The sequence below is a fragment of the Archocentrus centrarchus genome, chromosome 17 (genome assembly GCF_007364275.1).
Source record: "Archocentrus centrarchus isolate MPI-CPG fArcCen1 chromosome 17, fArcCen1, whole genome shotgun sequence".
Lineage (NCBI taxonomy): Eukaryota > Metazoa > Chordata > Actinopteri > Cichliformes > Cichlidae > Archocentrus > Archocentrus centrarchus.
Window position 1 is genome coordinate 401267 of NC_044362.1, and position 19622 is coordinate 420888.

Consider the following 19622-nt stretch of genomic DNA (forward strand, 5'->3'; position numbering starts at 1 on the left):
AGGAGTAGCAGCTCTACTCTGAGCCACTCCCAAATGGCTGCACTCCTCACCCAATCTCTAAGGAAGCCACCTTTTGGAGGAAGCTCATTTCTGCTGCTTGTATTCACAGTTTCCTGCTTATTAGAATGCTTCTGTTTATAAAGAAGGCACCATGGATTGGCATCAAAATGTAGGTAAAGGGATGTTTTATATGTTGGAAGTTGTGCTGAGCAACTTAAAATATGCAAAATAATCAAACTGTCAGTTTTCTAATTATTAAACAAGCACATTATTTTATATCTCAAAAACTAACTCTAATGCACCGATCATCTGTACATCCTTAACAACATTAAAAAGATTTTATTTTAAAAAATCCCATCAGTCATGGAGCTACAGACATTTTAAAACCAGCTGCTCTCTGACCTCATGTGTGGAAGAATAACAAGGAAGTGAAAGAAAGACCAAAGAGGAGACACGGAGACTGTGGGAGGAGCCGAACTGCTGAGCTACAGAAAAGAGAAAAACTCCACGTTACAGAGTTCAAAATACAAACCTGAAAAATCGTCTTTCTTCAACATGCTGTCGTTGGACAGTTCTGCACATCCTCTGCTGGTTATCATGATTTTAACAGGTACATTAATATCTACACATTTAAAAAACTGCTGTTTTTAATTCCAGTGATTTATAAATATTATTCAAAATTTAAAAATTATGTGACACTGTATTTCTCTCATTTTAGGGGTTTGCTGTCAAGAACTCACTCCTAACAACAAAGAAGAGTCCAGTTTGGAAGGCAGCACTGTTACTCTGTCCTACAGATACTCCAAACAAGCTGCTGGAGGTGACAACTTTTACTGGTATCGACAACATCCTGGAAAAGCACCTGAGTTACTGATCTATCATTTGGGATCAGGAAGTGTAATGAAACAAGAAATCTCCAGACTGTCCGTACGAGTGGTGGATGGGCAAAGACAAATGGATCTTCAGATCTCCTCTGCTGCAGTGACAGACTCTGCTGTGTACTACTGTGCTCTGAGGCCCACAGTGACAGGAAACAGCAAAACTCTGTACAAAAACCTTTGGAGCAAAGACAACAGAATACTCCACAACATCCACTAGAGGGAGCCACACACTGTTAAACCTCTGATTCTTGTGTCATTGGACTGATGACAAAGACAACAGAGAAATGAAGCAGTAAAGATCAGAGACAGAGACAGAGCTGCTGTGGAAGCACAAAACTATTTGACTGGCTGACATGAACTGAAGCAATGATGTCAAGAGGTAACTGGCCCCGCCCACTGAACTTCAGCTCATCCAATGACATTATTTCTTCCTCATTGTGCTGCAGTGGAAGAACATTGTTCATGTGCTGTCTGTCTGGCTTTAATAACTCCAAAGACATGTTGCTGCACCTCTTTTTGCTTCTATCTCACATTATAGGTGAGTTCAAGAACAGGGATTAAAGTTTAGTTGAAGCTGCTGCATTAAGCAGATATACAGACTGCATTTCACTACTTTTCTTCTTTCTTTGTCCAGGACCAACAGCTGGAGACACAATCTCTCCTCAACAAGCTGAAGTCACTGAAACAGAAGGACAACCTGTCACACTCACATGTAGCTATGAGACAAGTGCAGGTGCTGTTCACTGGCACAGACATCATTCTGACCTTCAGGCTCCTCAGTTCATACTCTGGAAAGGGGCAAGATCATGGCCTGACAATGAATACATTCCTGATGCTTGATATGAATCAGAAACATCACCTACATCAACTACTCTGACCATTAAAGCTCTAACCCTGGCAGACACAGCTCTCTACTACTGTGCTCTAGAAACACAGTGATACAAAGTGTAGAAGAGGCTGTACAAAAACCTGAACACAGATATCTGACTACTCTTCAAAGAGGAGGGAAGTGGTATTCAAAGCACAGCTTCATATCAGATGGATTTCCACACCAACCACTATTATTTATTACTGTTAAATCTTTAGCAGTTCATTAACTAACAAACCTCAGTAAATTATATTATAAGATTAATTTAAATTCTCTCCTCCTTAAATGTTACCATCTGAATGGGAATCATGTACAGATACAGTGGATATAAAAAACTCACCTCACAGACTTTCTAGTACATTAAGGTCTGGGCTCTGGTTGGACTATTACAAAAGTTTAATTTTCTTCTGGTGAAACCATTTTATTGACTTGGGTGTATGCTTTAGCCAAAATTGACTGTTTTCCTTAACTGCCATTACTTTATGCATACAGTGCACCTTTACATACTTATAAATTTAATTTATTTATACTCCCACCCATAATGCATGCTGTGTATGCTGTGCAAAAATTTTACAGGCTACAAATGTATTTAGTGTTTTGATGTATATGTGTGTATATGTGTATTGATATATATTATATGTATATGGTGTTTTTCTATTTTGTTTTAATTCAGCCTGGTGGCTCGCTCCTTTCTCTCTCTCTCTCTCTCTCTCTCTCTCTCTCTCTCTCTCTCTATCTGATAGTGTGTGTGTGGGTGCATCTCATTTGTGTTTACCTTTGTGCAGTGGTGATCTCTCCTGGTTACTCCGCCCATTTTTCAAGTACTCACCTGAAGCAGATTACTCATTACTGATTACACACCTGTTCCTCATGCATGCTGATCAAGATGGACTATTTAAGGCTGAAGGAGCCTCTCAGTTGTCACTGGATTGTTGTGTCAGAGTAAGGCATGATCATTGGCTCCAGTCACAGCTGTTTGCTTCCTTGTGGATGAAGCTCTCTTCTCTGTGCAGGCCTTTCCTGCCTTGGAACTTTTATAGCAATCAATGTAAGTTTGTGTGAGTCCACGAACACCTCAGCAGCCCTCATCCTGCTAACAATTCCCATGCATTTCTTCACTGAACAAATCAAGGTCAGTTGTGACTGAAAGCTGGTTCTGTGTCTGATCCACTGTTCAACAGTTTTTGTTCTTGGAAAATTCCAAGAACCAACCCCTATGTCTATAAAAGCAAGGGAACAGTTTACCCTGCCCGGGATAGGGTTACCGGGGCCCCACCCTGGAGCCAGGCCTGGGGAGGGAGCTCGAGGGAGAGCGTCTGATGGCCGGGCATTAGCCCGTGGTGCTCAGCCGGGCGCAGCCCGAAGAGGTTACATGGGCCCGCCCTCCTGTAGGCCCACCACCCACAGGAGGTGTCATAGGGGTCGGGTGCAGTGTGTGTCGGGCGGTGGCCGAGGGCGGAGGCCCTGGCGGACTGATCCTCGGCTATCAAGACTGGCTATTTGGACATGGAATGTCACCTCTCTGGTGGGGAAGGAGCCTGAGCTAGTGCGTGAGGTTGAGAGATACCAGCTAGATATAGTTGGGCTCACCTCAACGCATGGCCTGGGCTCTGGAACCAGTCTCTTGGAGAAGGGCTGGACTCTGTTCCAGTCTGGAGTTGCCCTCCGTGAGACGCGACGAGCTGGGGTGGGTATTCTTGTATCCCCCCGGCTTGCTGCTTGTACGTCGGAGTTTTCACCGGTGGACGAGAGGGTAGTTTCCCTGCGCCTTCGGGCCGGGGAACGGGTCCTGACTGTTGTTTGAGCTTATGCGCCGAATGACAGTTCAGAGTACCCACCCTTTTTGGAGTCACTGGGCGGGGTGCTGGAGAGTGCTCCATCTGGTGACCCCATAGTCTTGCTGGGAGACTTCAACGCTCACGTGGGCAATGACAGTGAGACCTGGAGGGGCGTGATTGGGAGGAACGGCCTGCCCGATCTGAACCCGAATGGTGTCTTGTTATTGGACTTCTGTGCAAACCACAGTTTGTCCATAACAAACACCATGTTCGAACATAAGGATGTCCATAAGTGCACATGGCACCAGGACACCCTAGGTCGCAGGTCGATGATCGATTTTGTAATCGTATCATCAGATCTGCAGCCGTATGTTTTGGACACTCGGGTGAAGAGAGGAGCTGAGCTGTCAACTGATCACCACCTGGTGGTGAGTTGGATCAGGTGGCGGGGGAAGATGCTGGACAGACCTGGTGCACCTAAACGTATTGTGAGGGTGCGCTGGGAACGCCTGGCAGAAGCCCCAGTCCGGGAGATCTTCAACTCCCACCTCCGGCAGAACTTCGACAGTATTCCGAGGGAGGCTGAGGACATTGAGTCCGAATGGACCATGTTCCACACCTCCATTGTTGAGGCTACTGCTCAGAGCTGTGGCTGCAAGGTGGTTGGTGCCTGTCGTGGTGGTAACCCCCGAACCAGATGGTGGTCACCGGAGGTGAAGGGAGCCATCAAGCTGAAGAAAGAGTCCTATCGGGCTTGGTTAGCCTGTGGGACTCCGGAGGCAGCTGACAGGTATCGACAGGCCAAGCGGAACGCAGCTCGGGCAGTGGCCGAAGCAAAAACTCGGTGTGGGAGGAGTTCGGTGAGGCTATGGAACAAGACTTTCGGACGGCATCGAAGCGATTCTGGCAAACCGTCAGGAAAGCAGTGCTCCACTCACACAGTTTATAGTGCGGGTGGGGTGCTGCTGACCTCAACTGAGGCTATAGTCGGGCGGTGGAAGGAATACTTCGAGGACCTCCTGAATCTCACTGACACGCCTTCTGTAGTGGAAGCAGAGTCTGGGGACGAGGGGGATGACCTGGCCATCACTGGGGGTGAGGTCACTGAGGCAGTTAAACAACTCCTTGGTGGCAAGGCCCCTGGGGTGGACGAGATTCGCCCTGAGTTCCTGAAGGCTCTGGATGTTGTAGGGCTGTCTTGGTTGACACGCCTCTGCAATATCGCGTGGAGATCTGGGGCAGTGCCACTGGATTGGCAGACCGGGGTCGTGGTCCCCATCTTTAAGAAGGGAGACCGGAGGGTGTGCTCCAACTTTCGAGGGATCACACTCCTCAGCCTCCCCGGTAAGGTCTATGCCAGGGTGCTGGAAAGGAGGGTCCATCTGTTAGTCGAACCTCAGATCCAGGAGGAACAATGCGGTTTTCGTCCTGGTCGCGGAACGCTGGACCAGCTCTTTATCCTTTCAAGGATATTCGAGTGCGCATGGGAGTTTGCCCAACCAGTCTACATGTGCTTTGTGGACTTGGAGAAGGCATTCGACTGTGTCCCTCGGGGTATCCTCTGGGAGGTCCTGCGGGAGTATGGAGTGTCTGGCCCGTTGTTGCGGGCCATTCAGTCTCTGTACAACCGCAGTGAGAGCTTGGTCCGTATAGCCGTAATAAGTTGGATTCGTTTCCTGTGGGTGTTGGACTCCGCCAGGGCTGCCCTTTGTCACCGATTCTGTTCATAACTTTTGTGGACAGAATTTCTAGGCGTAGCCAGGTGGCGGAAGGCTTCTTCCTTGGTGGCTTCAGAGTCTCATCTCCGCTTTTTGCAGATGATGCGGTCCTGTTGGCTTCATCAGGGGGTGGCCTCCAGCTCGCAGTGGAACAGTTTGCAGCCGAGTGTGAAGTGGCCGGCATGAGAATCAGCACCTCTAAGTCTGAGGCCATGGTCCTCAGCCGGAAAAGGGTGGAGTACCCTCTCCGGCTCAGGAACGAGTTCTTGCCCCAAGTGGAGGAGTTCAAGTATCTCGGGGTCTTGTTCACGAGTGATGGGAGAAGGGAGTGGGAGATCGACAGACGGATCGGGGCTGCTTCTGCAGTAATGCGGACGCTGCACCGGTCTGTCGTGGTGAAGAGGGAGCTTAGTGTAAAAGCGAAGATCTCGATTTACTGGTCGATCTATGTTCCTACCCTCACCTATGGTCACGAGCTTTGGGTAGTGACCGAAAGAATAAGATCGCGAATACAAGCGGCAGAAATGAGTTTCCTTTGAAGGGTGGCTGGTCTCTCCCTTAGAGATAGGGTGAGGAGTGTAGCTATCCAGGAGGGGTTCAGAGTAGAGCCGCTGCTCCTCCACATCGAAAGGAGCCAGTTGAGGTGGCTCTGGCATCTGATTAGGATGCCTCCTGGCCGCCTCTTGGGTGAGGTGTTCCGGGCATGTCCCAACGGGAGGAGGCCCCGCGGCAGACCCAGGACACGCTGGAGAGATTATATCTCTTGGCTGGCCTGGGAACGTCTTGGGGTCCCACCGGATGAGCTAGAGGAGATGGCTGGGGAGAGGGAAGCCTGGGCTTCTCTGCTTAGGCTTCTGCCCCTGCGACCCGGGTCCGGATAAGCGGAAGAAAATGGATGGATGGATGGATGGAAAATTCCACCATTGACATGTTGAGAAATAATCTCAAAGGAATATAAGGTTACAGTTGGATGGTTATAGAAAGGTTAAAGACATGTGTGTCTGTTCCTGGACACTTTTCCTTGCCTTTGGCAGAAACTAAAAGCTCAGAGCTCAAAGAAAGACAACTTCAGAGCTGTCAGTTTAATTCAATTTTACTGAAATCACAGCTGTGTTGCTCAAAGAATGTGACTAAACTCACTAGTGTGCTTAATAATATGATGAAAATATCAGTGTAACATTCAGAGGTCACCTGTGGGTTTAATATAAATGCTTAAACATGTTATTTTATTACATTATGGTCTATTTACACATCACAGGACTGCATTCTCTCCTTTCCTTTAATAAGGATGCTCCAGAGTATACTATGCAAAAGCAGGTAATACAGGAAACACTGGATATCGGGTTAATTGGGCCAGCTTTTATTATGACTGCCACACTTGCGATACGTCAACTATCAGACCTTTTAAATATGGAAAATTGTGCGGTGAAGGTGAACAGACCGTCTGGTTCTGGTTCATCAGCTTCTGGCAACCTGGGCTCTGTGGGCAGCTGTAGTGAAACACAAACAGGTGGTCAAACTTTCTGCTAAAGCAGTTGCTGATACAAGGTTTAATGCAAAGTGGGATGTTCTCAGAGGTAACATTTCTTGATGGGTTCACTGATTTGTGTGATGAAATAAGGTGTATGTATGATATTTTATTACTGCATGAGGAAAAAGGAAAAACACAACCTGGTTTAAAGCAAAAATGAAGTTCAATGATGAATTTATTTAAAATCTGTCAAATCCAAAAAATGTCTGCAAATGAAGGTACTGGTAATTTGAATGTTGACGGTGGTGATCAAGGTGGTGTTGATGATATTGATCCTAATGATGGTGTTTCTAATGTGAGTAAACATTCCAACAGTGGCAGCAGTAATGGGTCAAGTACTGTTTCCTCTTCACAAATTAAAGCAGCAGCTGAAAGAGCTGCACTTGTTGCTCGAATGGCAGCTTTAAAGGAACGCCATGTATTGGAGGACCAGGAACAACTGATAAAAGATGAAAAAGGATCAGCTCATGTTAGAAACTGAGCTAACATCATCTACTGTTAAGTTGGTGGTTTTGCAGGATGGACAGTGTTTTTTCTCTGGCACCTAGAGATGGAATGAACTCTTATTTTGAAAGGAAGAAGAGGAAGCTGACATCAATCAATGCTCTTAATCCCATGACAAAAGAATACAAGGTAGCATGTAAAGTAACACAGTAAAAGGACATGCCACTACAAAACAAACTGCAAATGATGGATGTGGATGGATGGGTGCCTTCCAGGACATGGTTGCAGAGGATGGGATTACCCATCCCTACTGCTCCCCACTGATCATTGCTGCCTCCCCAGGGATGGGGGTGCCTGTGGGTCCTGGGGTGTGTGGCCTGGCCCTGGCTTGGGCATCTTCCATGTGAAGGGGGGGTCCCTGCTGGTTGTCGGGCGGTTCTTGGGTGCCTGTGTGCCGCTCTCTTGGCTTGTGCTTTGGTGGTGGTTGGAGAGCTGCTCATCGCCTCTAGCTATTTGTGGCTCCTGCCCTTCGGCCGTGGGAGCTCCATTTAGGGTCTCTCACCCTCCTCCTCTGGGGTGTGCGCGCAGTTCTAATCGGGATGTGTGGCTGCAGGTCCTCTGAGCTCTTTGTGGGCTGTGGATGGCCTGGGCTCCCTGGGTCTTTGCCTGTTTGCTTCCAGATTCTAGGGGGCGTTGTTCCGGCTTCTCGCCCTCATTGAGCACATTTCATGACTGAAACATGCACACACACACATTGCAACATAACACAGCCAGAGTGTGTGTCTGTGTGTGTGTGTGTGTGTGTCTCTCCAAGTATGCTCATATGTGTCTCTAGCTCTGTCCCCTTATTTCTTCTGTTTTCTCCTTTTTTCTTCTCTCTCTTTAAGAAGAGGAGCCTATAGAGAACCTATAGAGCTTGGTACAACCATATTTGATTTACAAATATGGTTGTACCAACCATATTTGTAAATCAAATATGGTTGGTACAACAATGCATTCGGATCATGATTCCATTTGTGAAAAGTGCCAGACATGACAGGCTTAAAAAGAAACAAGTTTTATTTAATGTTGTCAAAGAAAACCTACAGAACAGGTTCTCTTTATGCAGCTAACCAGTCAGTGTTAGAAGCCCTGCTGGTCTAAGGTCAGTATCCCTTTACCTTCTTAATCCCTTCTGACTTTTTTGTTTCTCAGTAAAACAGCTGCAGGTTTCACTGTGCTCATTATCAGGTAGTTTAGTCTTTGTACAGACATTCAGAATCATTAATAATAATTCAGACTGCTCTGCAGTCTGGATATTTGAAACAGAAACGCTCAGTAACAAAACTAAATGTCTTAAAAGATTTGTGCTCAAATCTTGACATTAATTTTGACTCAATAGTTTTCCAAACAGTGTCATTTGGTTTCAGTTCATAAATATTAGGCTTTCTTCTCCTTGTTTTGTTGAGTAAGAGCAGCAGCATTCACTTTATGAACACAAGATTCGACTGGAAAACTCATATGAATTATATTTTAACATCAAATGGCCTAAGATGAAGTCCTACCCACATGTATACAAAGAAAGGAGGGACTGGTATTTCAGCCCGATTTCAAACTGGTGAAGCGATATAACCAACAGTTTGTGAATGTAAGCCAGCAATACTGAAAGTGTTCAGTCTTATTAGAAATTCAGCTGTGGTTAATATTGCTTCACCATCATCATCACCACTGGGGTATCCCAGCTGCCACAGGATGGCTGCAGGCTGTGTCAGAGTCTGCGAGGAGCCCTGATGGCTCATAAAATCTACTGTGAAAACGGAGAACTTTAGCTTCTGTAGTGTAAAGATGGAGTGGCACAGCCCCACACCCCACCACCACCACCACTGACCACTAATGCCGCTGGGCTAGAGAACAGTTTCAGTATTACAACACTCAGTGTCACTGGATGAGAGCATGAATAAGAGTAACTGAGTACTTTATTGAAGCACTTTTAATTATTTCTATTTTATTGAACTAATTCTGCACCATGCTCCTTCTACCTCACTACATTTCTGAAGCAAATAGTTTACTTTGTCCATATTCATGATATGAGTCCAATCAGCATTTGCTGTGAAAACCTCGACTCAATGCAATACTCTGCTAAGATCTGCAGCTCCATCAACAGCTTTAAAAACATCTGAAATATTTGATGAAAGATTCACAGACTTGTAAATGTTGATGTTTTTTTTATATGTAGCTGTGTGTGGTTATGGGTTTTTAATGTGATATGCTATTGTTGTGATCCTTTTTATGTAACCTGCCAAGGGACTGCAGATGTATATTAGCTTTAAGCTAACTCTGGTACAATGCATCAAATGGCAACATTTATCTTAATATTGTACATGGTGCCTTTTAAAATAAAAATAAAAAATAAAGATAGATATTGTAGAGTCTTTACCTACAGTATAAAGCAGCTTGAGGCGACTGAGGAGCCGAGGGAGAAACCTCCACATTCATCAGAGTTCAGCACACAAACCTTTACCTGTCCTGGGATGTGTGCCCAGCGTATTGTGTTCTGATTATTCTGAGTTTTGTTATATCCTAGTTTGTTTTGGTTTTCATTATTCATCCTAGTTTCCTGTCTTGTTATCAGTTATGGTTTAAATTTTGATTTCCTAGTTCCCTTTGTTCCTCTCTCCCCTCCGTCTCTGTCCTGTGACTGTGTGTTCCTGATTTACTTTGATAGTCCTTTCGTCAGCTGTGCCCCTCGCCTGTTGCCTGTTCCCTGATTACTTTGTGTGTGTATTTAAGTCCTCAATCTGTGTCCCTTCCTTGTCATGTCGTCATCAATAATCCCCCTGCTGTGTGTCTCCCAGTTCATGTTTCCATTAGTTTCAATTCTGGCACCTGTCCAGCCCCAGTTTACTGTGTTTCTTGTTTCCTGTTTCATTTCCTAAATAAAATCACATTTAAGTTTGCTTTGACTTTGAGTCCTGCATTCTGGGATCCACCTTTACCCGCCTGCTACAGCTTGCTCGACAGAACCTTTATTCAACATCTTGTATTTGGACATTATGTACTTTCTTTACTGATTATCTTGGTTCTAACAGGTACATTACAATCCGTATAATCTGTATAATCCCTCACAATACCCTTAGGTGCACTGGGTCTGTGAAGCATCCATCTATGCCATCTGGTCCAACTCACCAACAGGTGGTGATCAGTTCAGCTCAGCTCCTCTCTTCACCCAAGCGTCCAAAACATACAGCCGCAGACCTGATGATGCGATTACAGAATCAATCATTGACCTGCAACCTAGGGTGTCCTTGTGCCACGTGCACTTACGGACATCCTTATGTTTGAACATGGTGTTCATTATGAACAACCTTGGTTTGCACAGAAGTCCAATAACAAAACAGCATTTGGGTTCAGATCAGGCAGGCTGTTCCTCCCAGTCACACCTCTGTAGGTCTTACTGTCATTGCCCACATGAGTGTTGAAGTCTCTCAGCAGGACAATCGAGTCACCAGATGGAGCACCCTCTAGCACCCCACCGAGGGACTCCAAAAAGGGTGGGTTCTCTGAACTGTCATTTGGCGCATAAGCACAACCAACAGTCAGGACCCATTCCTTGGCCCGAAGGTGCAGGGCAGCCGCCTTCTCACCTCCTGGTGAAAACTCCAATGTGCAGGCAGCAAGGTGAGGGGATAAACGAATAACCCCCCGGCATGCTGCCTCACACCAAGGGCAACTCCAGACTGGAACAAATTCCAGCCCCTCTTCAGGAGACTGGTTCCAGAGACCAGGCCATGTGTTAAGGTGAGCCTGACTATATCTAGCCAGTATCTCTCAACCTCACGCACTAGCTCAGGCTCCTTCCCCACCAGAGAGGTGACATTCCATGTCCAAATAGCCAGTTTTGATAGCCAGGCACTGGTGTGCCAGGGCCTTCGCCCTTGGCCACAGCCTGACACACTGCACCCGACCCCTACAATGCCTACTGTGGATGGTGGGCCTACAGGAGGACTGGCTCATGTTGTCTCTTCGTGCTGCGCATGGCCGAGCACCACGGATTAATGCCCGTCCACCAGACGCTCTCCCTCGAGCTCCCTCTCCAGGCCTGGCTCCAGGGTGTGGCCCCGGTAGACATTTCCCGGGCACGGTAAACAGTTTTCTTGTTGATACTTCCATAGGAGTCTTCTGAATCACTTGTTGTCTGGCCCCTCACCCAGGACTACCTTGCCATGGGAGACCCTACCAGAGGGACAAGCCCCCAGACAACATACCTCTTGGGATCACTGGGACACACAAACCCCTCCACCATGAAAAGGTGGGGATTCACAGAGGAGGAAATACACTATATAAGAACTACTCCATTTACATTTACTGCTCCTCCACATCACCTACATCAACTGCGCTGACCTTTAAAGAGGGAGAGGGTAAATGAGAATCTGAGGAGGCAATAGCATCGGCCTCCCAGTGGATCTCCAAGCACTCTTTTTCAACCATGTTGTGGTGAGTCTCCCACTCTGACTGCTTCTGGCTAAAGTGGACAACCAGGTGTTGTAAAAAAGAGAGCAGTGCCCAACCAGTTCAGGACTTTATCAATCCGAGATGGGATACCTATCAAATTGTGACACCTCATTTACCTTGATAGTCAACACAGAACCGTATAGACCCATTTTTGTTCATGATAAGAACTATGGGGCTACACCACACACTGTGTGAGTCTTCTATTACTCCTACCTCAGCATAATTCAGTTCAATTTTATTTATGTAGCACCAAGTCACAACAAACAGTCTCCTCAAGGCGCATTATATTGTAAAGACCCTACAATAATTACACAAAAAACCCAACAGTCAAAATGTGTCATGGTCCTGGGCCGGTGGCCCAGTGTTCATGTTCATGTATAGTTCTGTGTTATTATGGTGTCTGTCTCCCCATACTGATGTGCTGTCCTTAGGTGTTTAGTCTGGGTGTCAAGTTACTTCCTGTTTTATTTTGGTAGGTTCCTGGTCTGTGTGCTTTGGGTTTAGTTTGTCTTGTACTTCCTTCCCAGCTGTTTCCCATTTGCCCATTACCTGCTGTGTATTTATTGTCGGAGTTTTCACTTTGTCCTCGTCGCGTCATTGTTAATGGTTGTTGTCCGCTGTCCTGTGCCTCTCTCTGTTCGTGTATGACATCTGGTCTTTCGTGTCTCTCCCCCGTCTGGTGTGTTTCCGGGGAGAGCTCAGGGTTATCTTTTGTACATTGTGTAAATAAACGTGTGTGTGAATTACACCTGTCCCGAGTCTGCAAACTGGGGTCCTCCTTCCTGCCTGCACAGCGGCCAGCCGTGACAAAATGATCGCCTATGAGCAAGCTCTTGGCAGCAGTGGGAAGGAAAAACTCCCTTTTAACAGGAAGAAACCTCCAGCAGAACCAGGCTCAAGGAGGGGCAGTCATCTGCTGCGACCGGTTGTGGCTGAAGGGGAGAGACAGGACAAAAGAAGCATAGTGGAGAACTCCTTCTGAGCAATTTGTCTTTTGTGTTCAAGTAACCCATAGGGCAGTGAACGTAACATTGTGCCTGGGCGAGTATCAAAATTGTGCTGCACAGTTTTAATTTTGACAGGAAATTTTGATTTAGTTTTAGTCATAACTTAGTCATCTGAATATTTTTAGGTTTATTCTTGTTTTATTCGACGAATTATCCTAAGAAAAAAGTTGACAAAATCTAAAGTCAATTTAGTCGACTAAAATATAAAGGGGTTAAAATGTAAATGCTTTTTCTTCAGTTTCCTTGAATTAGTCATTATACACACTTACACAAAATTAAACATTTATTCAAAGTTATGGAATATTGTTGTGGTGGCACTTTCTTTCTTTGGTTTCTAAAAAATACCCCTTAGAGCTGCAGACACAGTCATTTCTTTACACGCACAACATGACAGGGTCTTTACTTAGAAAATCAAAGGGTTACAAAATCACTTCAAGCATGGCGCACGGTAAGAAAGCTATATGCCCCCTGCCTTGCGCAGCTCTGACTTAACTGGTGCTCCCCGTTCTCAGTTACGTCACCCTAAGGGAGCGTCATCAAATATTTTTTTTATCAATCATTTTCTTGAAATTATAACTACACAATGACATGAATCAAGAATGGAACAAAATATAAATTACAACTATAAATTGTACATATAGTTTGCACATCCTATCTTTTCTGCTTTATGGCTCTTACAATTGTTAATAATAACATTAGCGTTTCACCTGCTTCCCACACACCTGATCATTAACACCACCTTACTGAGATAATATGCGCGTTTTACAGCAGGACGCTCTGAAAGGTAGAGGGCAGTGTTCAGGACCAAGATTAGGAAAGGCTAATCCACCGTGGTGTGGAGATTTTCTCTAAACACAAACGCTAAACTGGGAAAAACACTTTATCCTGCATGACATTAAAACGCATGGAGATCTGGGTGACTGGTTTGCAGAAGTTGTTTAAGATTCGTCGTGTTTTTACTTGAGATAGTCGCCCCACATCTCCCTGCTGACATTGTTTACATAACTTAGTTCTATTGGAAGTAACGACAAATCACAGGCCAGCTTGTCCTTCCCGGGTTTAGAGCAAATTTGTGCAACTGTGTGTTTGATTGGATGTTTTCCTAACTTGTCCATGCGTTTCACAAAATTAAATAAATTCTGATTAGATGTTGTCCCCGCCAAGCATTTTTGTCTTGTTTTCATTCGTTGATGAAAGTGACAATTAATTTTGTCATCATTTTTATCCTTTAAGGTAGTTTTTAATTTAGTCATCTCATTTTTGTCATGGAAAAAAAGCATTGTTGATGAAACTACAATGAAAACATGTCGTCAGCAAGATTAACACTGGTGCTGTGACCAGACAGCGGGGGAGAACACAGTTCCACAACCCTGCAGCAAGGCAGCAACATCTGCTCTTTGGAACAGTATGAGATAGTCATCACGATGGAGTGAGGTGGGAATGATTGTATTTGACAACTCAGTCTCCAACTCATCTTTATTTTTCGCCAGGCTCACCAGAGAGACAATTCCGCCTGTCTCCAAACTTTCAGGAGGTTGAAAAGTTAAGTCTGTCTTGCTCCACCCTTGTCTGACAACACCACTTAATATTTAGTCACCTACTTGTGGTGTGACTACAAATGGCCCTTGCCACTTCGTAAGTAGTTTTGAGCTGGACAAAGGAAGTAATGCAAGCATTTTTTATTCCACCTACAGTCACCTGGCCCCCACGTCCCCGAGCTGCTGGCTGTGGGAGAAGGGTTGATCTCCTGCCGCCACCCGGGACCCGTGGGGCAGATTTAGCACAACAGTCTGAACCTTTCAGGACAGCAAGGGCAGCAGCCAGACCGCCCACTCTAGGGCGGGATTGTTTAGGGCCTCAATTTTATAAAGCGTGATGGAAGGGGTTGGTGCGAGGGGTAGCAGTTGAGCAGTGGACCCAGATCGGGCCACCAGATTCTACAACATATGAGTTTGCAGCCTGGCCTGGGCTTGCACCATCTCCAGATGCTGTCAATGCACTGCTGCCTGCTCTTTGTGCATAGCCACTAGCTCTGCCACCATGTTATTTACAGATTTGACCAGTCAGGTCTGATGTGCTGTCAGCTTCAACCTCTTTCCGTGACCCCCTGAACCCTCTGCACCACCCCTCCCCTGGAGCATAGCCACCAACCACACCCCACAACCACAGAAACACTGTTGGAGGATTCATATGAGCAGCAAATCTACATCAACCACAAATCAACTGCAGTAACATTTAAACACAGTGAAAACAGAGTAATAGAGGTTTCTCTCTTTAAGTTCAAATCTCTCACATGAAGCTAAAAGTCCAACAAGGAAGACTGTCTCCTGCTTATTCCATTTATTCTACCTGAACTCATCACATCAGATGACTGATGCTCTCCTTCAGATTTGGTGAAAACATCATTGTCCTGCTCTCATGTTAAACCTCTTCCTCTCTCTGCTCTTCTTAGTCTGCATTTCAGTGTCAGATCGAGGCAACCCTGCTCCACCTGCCCACCTCCACTTTTCACCAGGACCAGAGCTTGTGGGTCTTCTGAGCTCATCAGTAGTTGTGCCATATCACATCCATCCAGATGTTAAGCATGGTTTTTCACCCCTGCTCCACCATCACAAGATTCCAGACTCCCTCTAATCTAAACACTGAGGACTCACATGCTTCAGCAGCAGCAGTAGCACGGAGAGTTTTCAATGAGAAGCATGTGACTGACAGGTGACGTGTCAGTACATGAACTTCCAAGGTGATGCTGGGCCCACACCAGTGTTCCCACCTGGGACGACAGATGCCAGAACTACTCCTGTATGATTTCAGTACTTCAGCTTTCACCAAAGTGTTTTTTAACACAAATATCTGTACTTCTACTAAAGTAAGGAAAGTCTGTACTTTGCCACCTCTGAAAAAAAACACTTTGCTAATTTGTTTTATTTGCCACAAAATAGTGTAAACCATAAAGATTTTTTTCTTTTTCTAATTATTTCTATTGATTTCAAGCTTAAAGCTCATATAATCTGGATAAATATGTGACCCTGAGTCTTACTCAGGAGCTCAGTGATGGAGAAAATTTGTGTCCTTGTGCTTGCAAACAGTGAAAAAGTGCTCCATCCTCCCTCCTCACAGTGACTTCAAATGCTGCTAACAGTCTGTGAAGCAGGAGGAAGAGGAAGTGAACATCCAGCTCAAAGAGGAGACAGAGGGTGACATCACCAAGTAGGCGGTGCCCTCCTTCTGCACTGTGTTCAACCATTGTGTCAATAATAAGTGCTGCTGTGAAGAGAACAATTCTCAGACTGAATGTTGAACATCAGCTAGTTTCTCCTGCTGATTTCAACCTTGTTGTACAGATGGAACATTGGCTGTGGATTATTCTTGCTGCTCTTTTCTTTGGTAAGATACAAAGATCAACATGTTTCCTCTGCAAACAGCTGAACACATTACTGAGCTACACATGAAGAGCTTTGAATGTTCATTACAGAGAAAATCAGAGCAGATCATTTCTGCTGCCATTTGTTAGCTTGTAAAAACAGCTGATCTGCTTCAAAGTGACAATGATCAGTGAAAATGACGTCTATTCTACATGTAATAGAGCTCTTTAAAGCTGCTGATTGTTCTCCTTTAATCAATCATCTTTATTGATTCATCTCTTCCTCTGCATGTTCTGTTCTTCCTCAGAGTGTAAAGGAGAAGACAAAGTGATCCAGCCAGCAGGAGATGTGACTGCTGCTGAAGGAGACACAGTTACACTCGGATGTACATTTGAAACCACTGATACCTATCCTTATTTGTTCTGGTACAAGCAACAAGAAAATAGTTACCCAAAGTATATGCTGAAATCTTACTCAACAACTACAGATAAAACTGATGAGTTCAACAAGGACAGATTTGATGCTAAAATCAACAAGACATCAGTTCCTCTGAAGATCCAGAAGCTTCAGCTGTCTGACTCTGCTGTGTACTACTGTGCTCTGCAGCCCACAGTGACAGGAAACAGCAAAACTCTGTACAAAAACCTTTGGAGCAAAGACAACAGAATACTCCACAACATCCACTAGAGGGAGACACACACTGTTAAACCTCTGATTCTTGTGTCATTGGACTGATGACAAAGACAACAGAGAAATGAAGCAGTAAAGATCAGAGACAGAGACAGAGCTGCTGTGGAAGCACAAAACTATTTGATTGGCTGAGATGAACTGAATCAATGATGTCAAGAGGTAACTGGCCCCGCCCACTGAACTTCAGCTCCTCCAATCTCATTATTTCTTCCTCATTGTGCTGCAGTGGAAGAACATTGTTCATGTGCTGTCTGTCTGGCTTTAATAACTCCAAAGACATGTTGCTGCACCTCTTTTTGCTTCTATCTCACATTATAGGTGAGTTTAAGAACAGGGATTAACGTTTAGTTGAAGCTGCTGCATTAAGCAGATATACAGACTGCATTTCACTACTTTTCTTCTTTCTTTGTCCAGGACCAACAGCTGGAGACACAATCTCTCCTCAACAAGCTGAAGTCACTAAAATAGAAGGACAAACTGTCACACTCACATGTAGCTATGAGACAACTTATACACATCCAGAACTTCACTGGTACAGACATCATTCTGACCTTCAGGCTCCTCAGTTTCTACTCTGGAAAGGAGCAAAATCACGAAGTGATGTTTGGTATATTCCTGATGATCGATATGAATCAGAAACATCATCTTCATCAACTACTCTCACTATTAAAGCCCTAACCCTGGCAGACACAGCTCTCTACTACTGTGCTCTGGAAACACAGTGATACAAAGTGTAGAAGAGGTTGTACAAAAACCTGAACACAGATATCTGACTACTCTTCAAAGAGGAGGGAAGTGGTATTCAAAGCACAGCTTCATATCAGATGGATTCTGCTGATTCCTGTTTTATCAGAGTCACTGTGGTTACAGCTGCTAATGAAACACTGTGGGAGGATTCACATGAGCAGCAAATCCACATCAACCACAAACCAACACTTTATATCAGCATCAACAGTCAGGAGGAAACATTGTCGCTGTCAGTGGTCCTGAAATGCAAATCATCTGAAATCTGGATGAAGCTGAACTTTTTGTGTATCTGGGCCCAGGACACTCTCAGAGACTCTTCATCTCAAGAGTTCCATTTCCCGCTTAAATAAACATTCATAATAATTCAGTATTTCTTGTCTCCTTTTGGTGTGAGGGATGATATGAAGCCTGATGAGCATTGTTGGGAAACAAGAATTTATAAAAACTCAGTGCTCTGAACCCATTTATTGAAATGGTCACTTTTTGGCAGAACCTTAAGCACTTTTCACCTAGTTAGACACAACTTGCAAACATATTTTCACTCACTAAAACACATTTTGCACTGTGATGCACTTGGGTTGCATAATGGTAAGCACAGGTGGCAAAAGTGAAACTCAGTGAAAGCACAGGTGTCTCAACTCAAACACAGCAACTCAAAATTGATCACACTTGTGGCTAATGATGTGAAGAAACCAATATAAGCCAGTTTCACTATAGACAGAAACAATCAGAGAGGAAGAGGAGTAGTTACTGTATGCACTTTTATTGTAAAATTTTACACACACACACACACACACACACACATATATATATATATATATATATATATATATATATATATATATATATATATATATATATATATATATATATATATATATATATATATATATATATATATATATATATACACACACACCAATTGCTAAACAGGAGTTTTCTTTTTTAAAAAGCATTTTGTGAACAGTAAAGATTATCTCTAAAGACTTTATGATCTGATCGTTGTGTTTTCCTTTTTCTATGTTGTGTGTAATGCCTGTTCAGTAGTGTTTTTCATTTTGATTGACTCGGGCTCTGATCTGACAACACTGTTTGCTTTTGAGCACTATTTGAACTGTTTTGAGGCAATGGTTTGGTTTTGCAGGAAGAGTCAGAGGTTTTTCTGAAAGTAGTGTGAAAATTGAGTTTCGTGTTTACAGTTCAGAGACATGGAGGGATGGTTTCAAGAAATGTGACTTGGCAACTGAGAAAAACTGTAAATAAACTAACATGAGTGGAGGAAATTCTCTCTCTTCCACCAGACGCCCTCTGATGGTACCTTCAACTATCACAGCCACACCAAACACTTTTATTTATTACTGTGAAATCATTAGCAGTACATTTACTAACAAACCTCAATAAATTATATCATGTGATTAATTCAAATTTTCTCTTCAAATGTCACAGTGTAAAAGGGAATATCAGGATTCAGCAGAACTGGGTGGGTTTGGGTCTTTTGTTCTCTTTCCCATCTTTCTCTCTTCTTCACTGACTCTCAAACATTCTCAGGTGGAGTTGCCTGAGGGCGGAGCTTCTTGGTGTGGGTCAGCCCTTCCTCACCTGGTGCCACAGTTCACTGCCAGACTGTTCCTGTTGTTATGGTGACTCTTAGGCTCCCTCAGTTTGTAACCTGTTTGAAATCTTGCTTGATCTCACCTTTTTCTCTCTGTTTCTCACCTATGAACCCTATTTGGATTTTGCAAATCAACTTCCCTGCAATATGGTAACAATCCAAGCTGTTTTATTTTTCCTCCTCAACAACTGGACCTCTGAGCTTCTGCGATCCACACTCAGTCTGTCTTCCATCTGCTTCCTGAGGATCTCCACTTCCTGACCCAGTACTCCTTCTGTGCTCAGGGTCTCTGCAATTCCAAGTAAGATTCATTCTGCTTCAGTTAATGCACTAACCAGCTATGTTCACTTCCTGGACAGTCATTTAATTCTCATTCTCTAGTCTGACAGAGCTTCTGCCACCTATTCTACATTGAAACAGTTCCTAGTTCCGAACCACAGTTCTTTATTTAATTGCTGTCTTTGTAAAAAACAGTTAGTTAAAAATCACTGCT

General features: G+C 44.4%; 1 gene segment (V, D, J or C); it reads left to right on the top strand.

Annotated features, from left to right (window-relative positions):
- Positions 1 to 15965: 15965 nt before the first annotated feature.
- On the top strand, positions 15966 to 16862 carry LOC115796117 (T cell receptor alpha variable 9-1-like). The segment is given in 2 exon segments: positions 15966 to 16102; positions 16388 to 16862. Coding segments are annotated over 2 exon segments (423 nt in total).
- The last annotated feature ends 2760 nt before the right edge of the window (positions 16863 to 19622 follow it).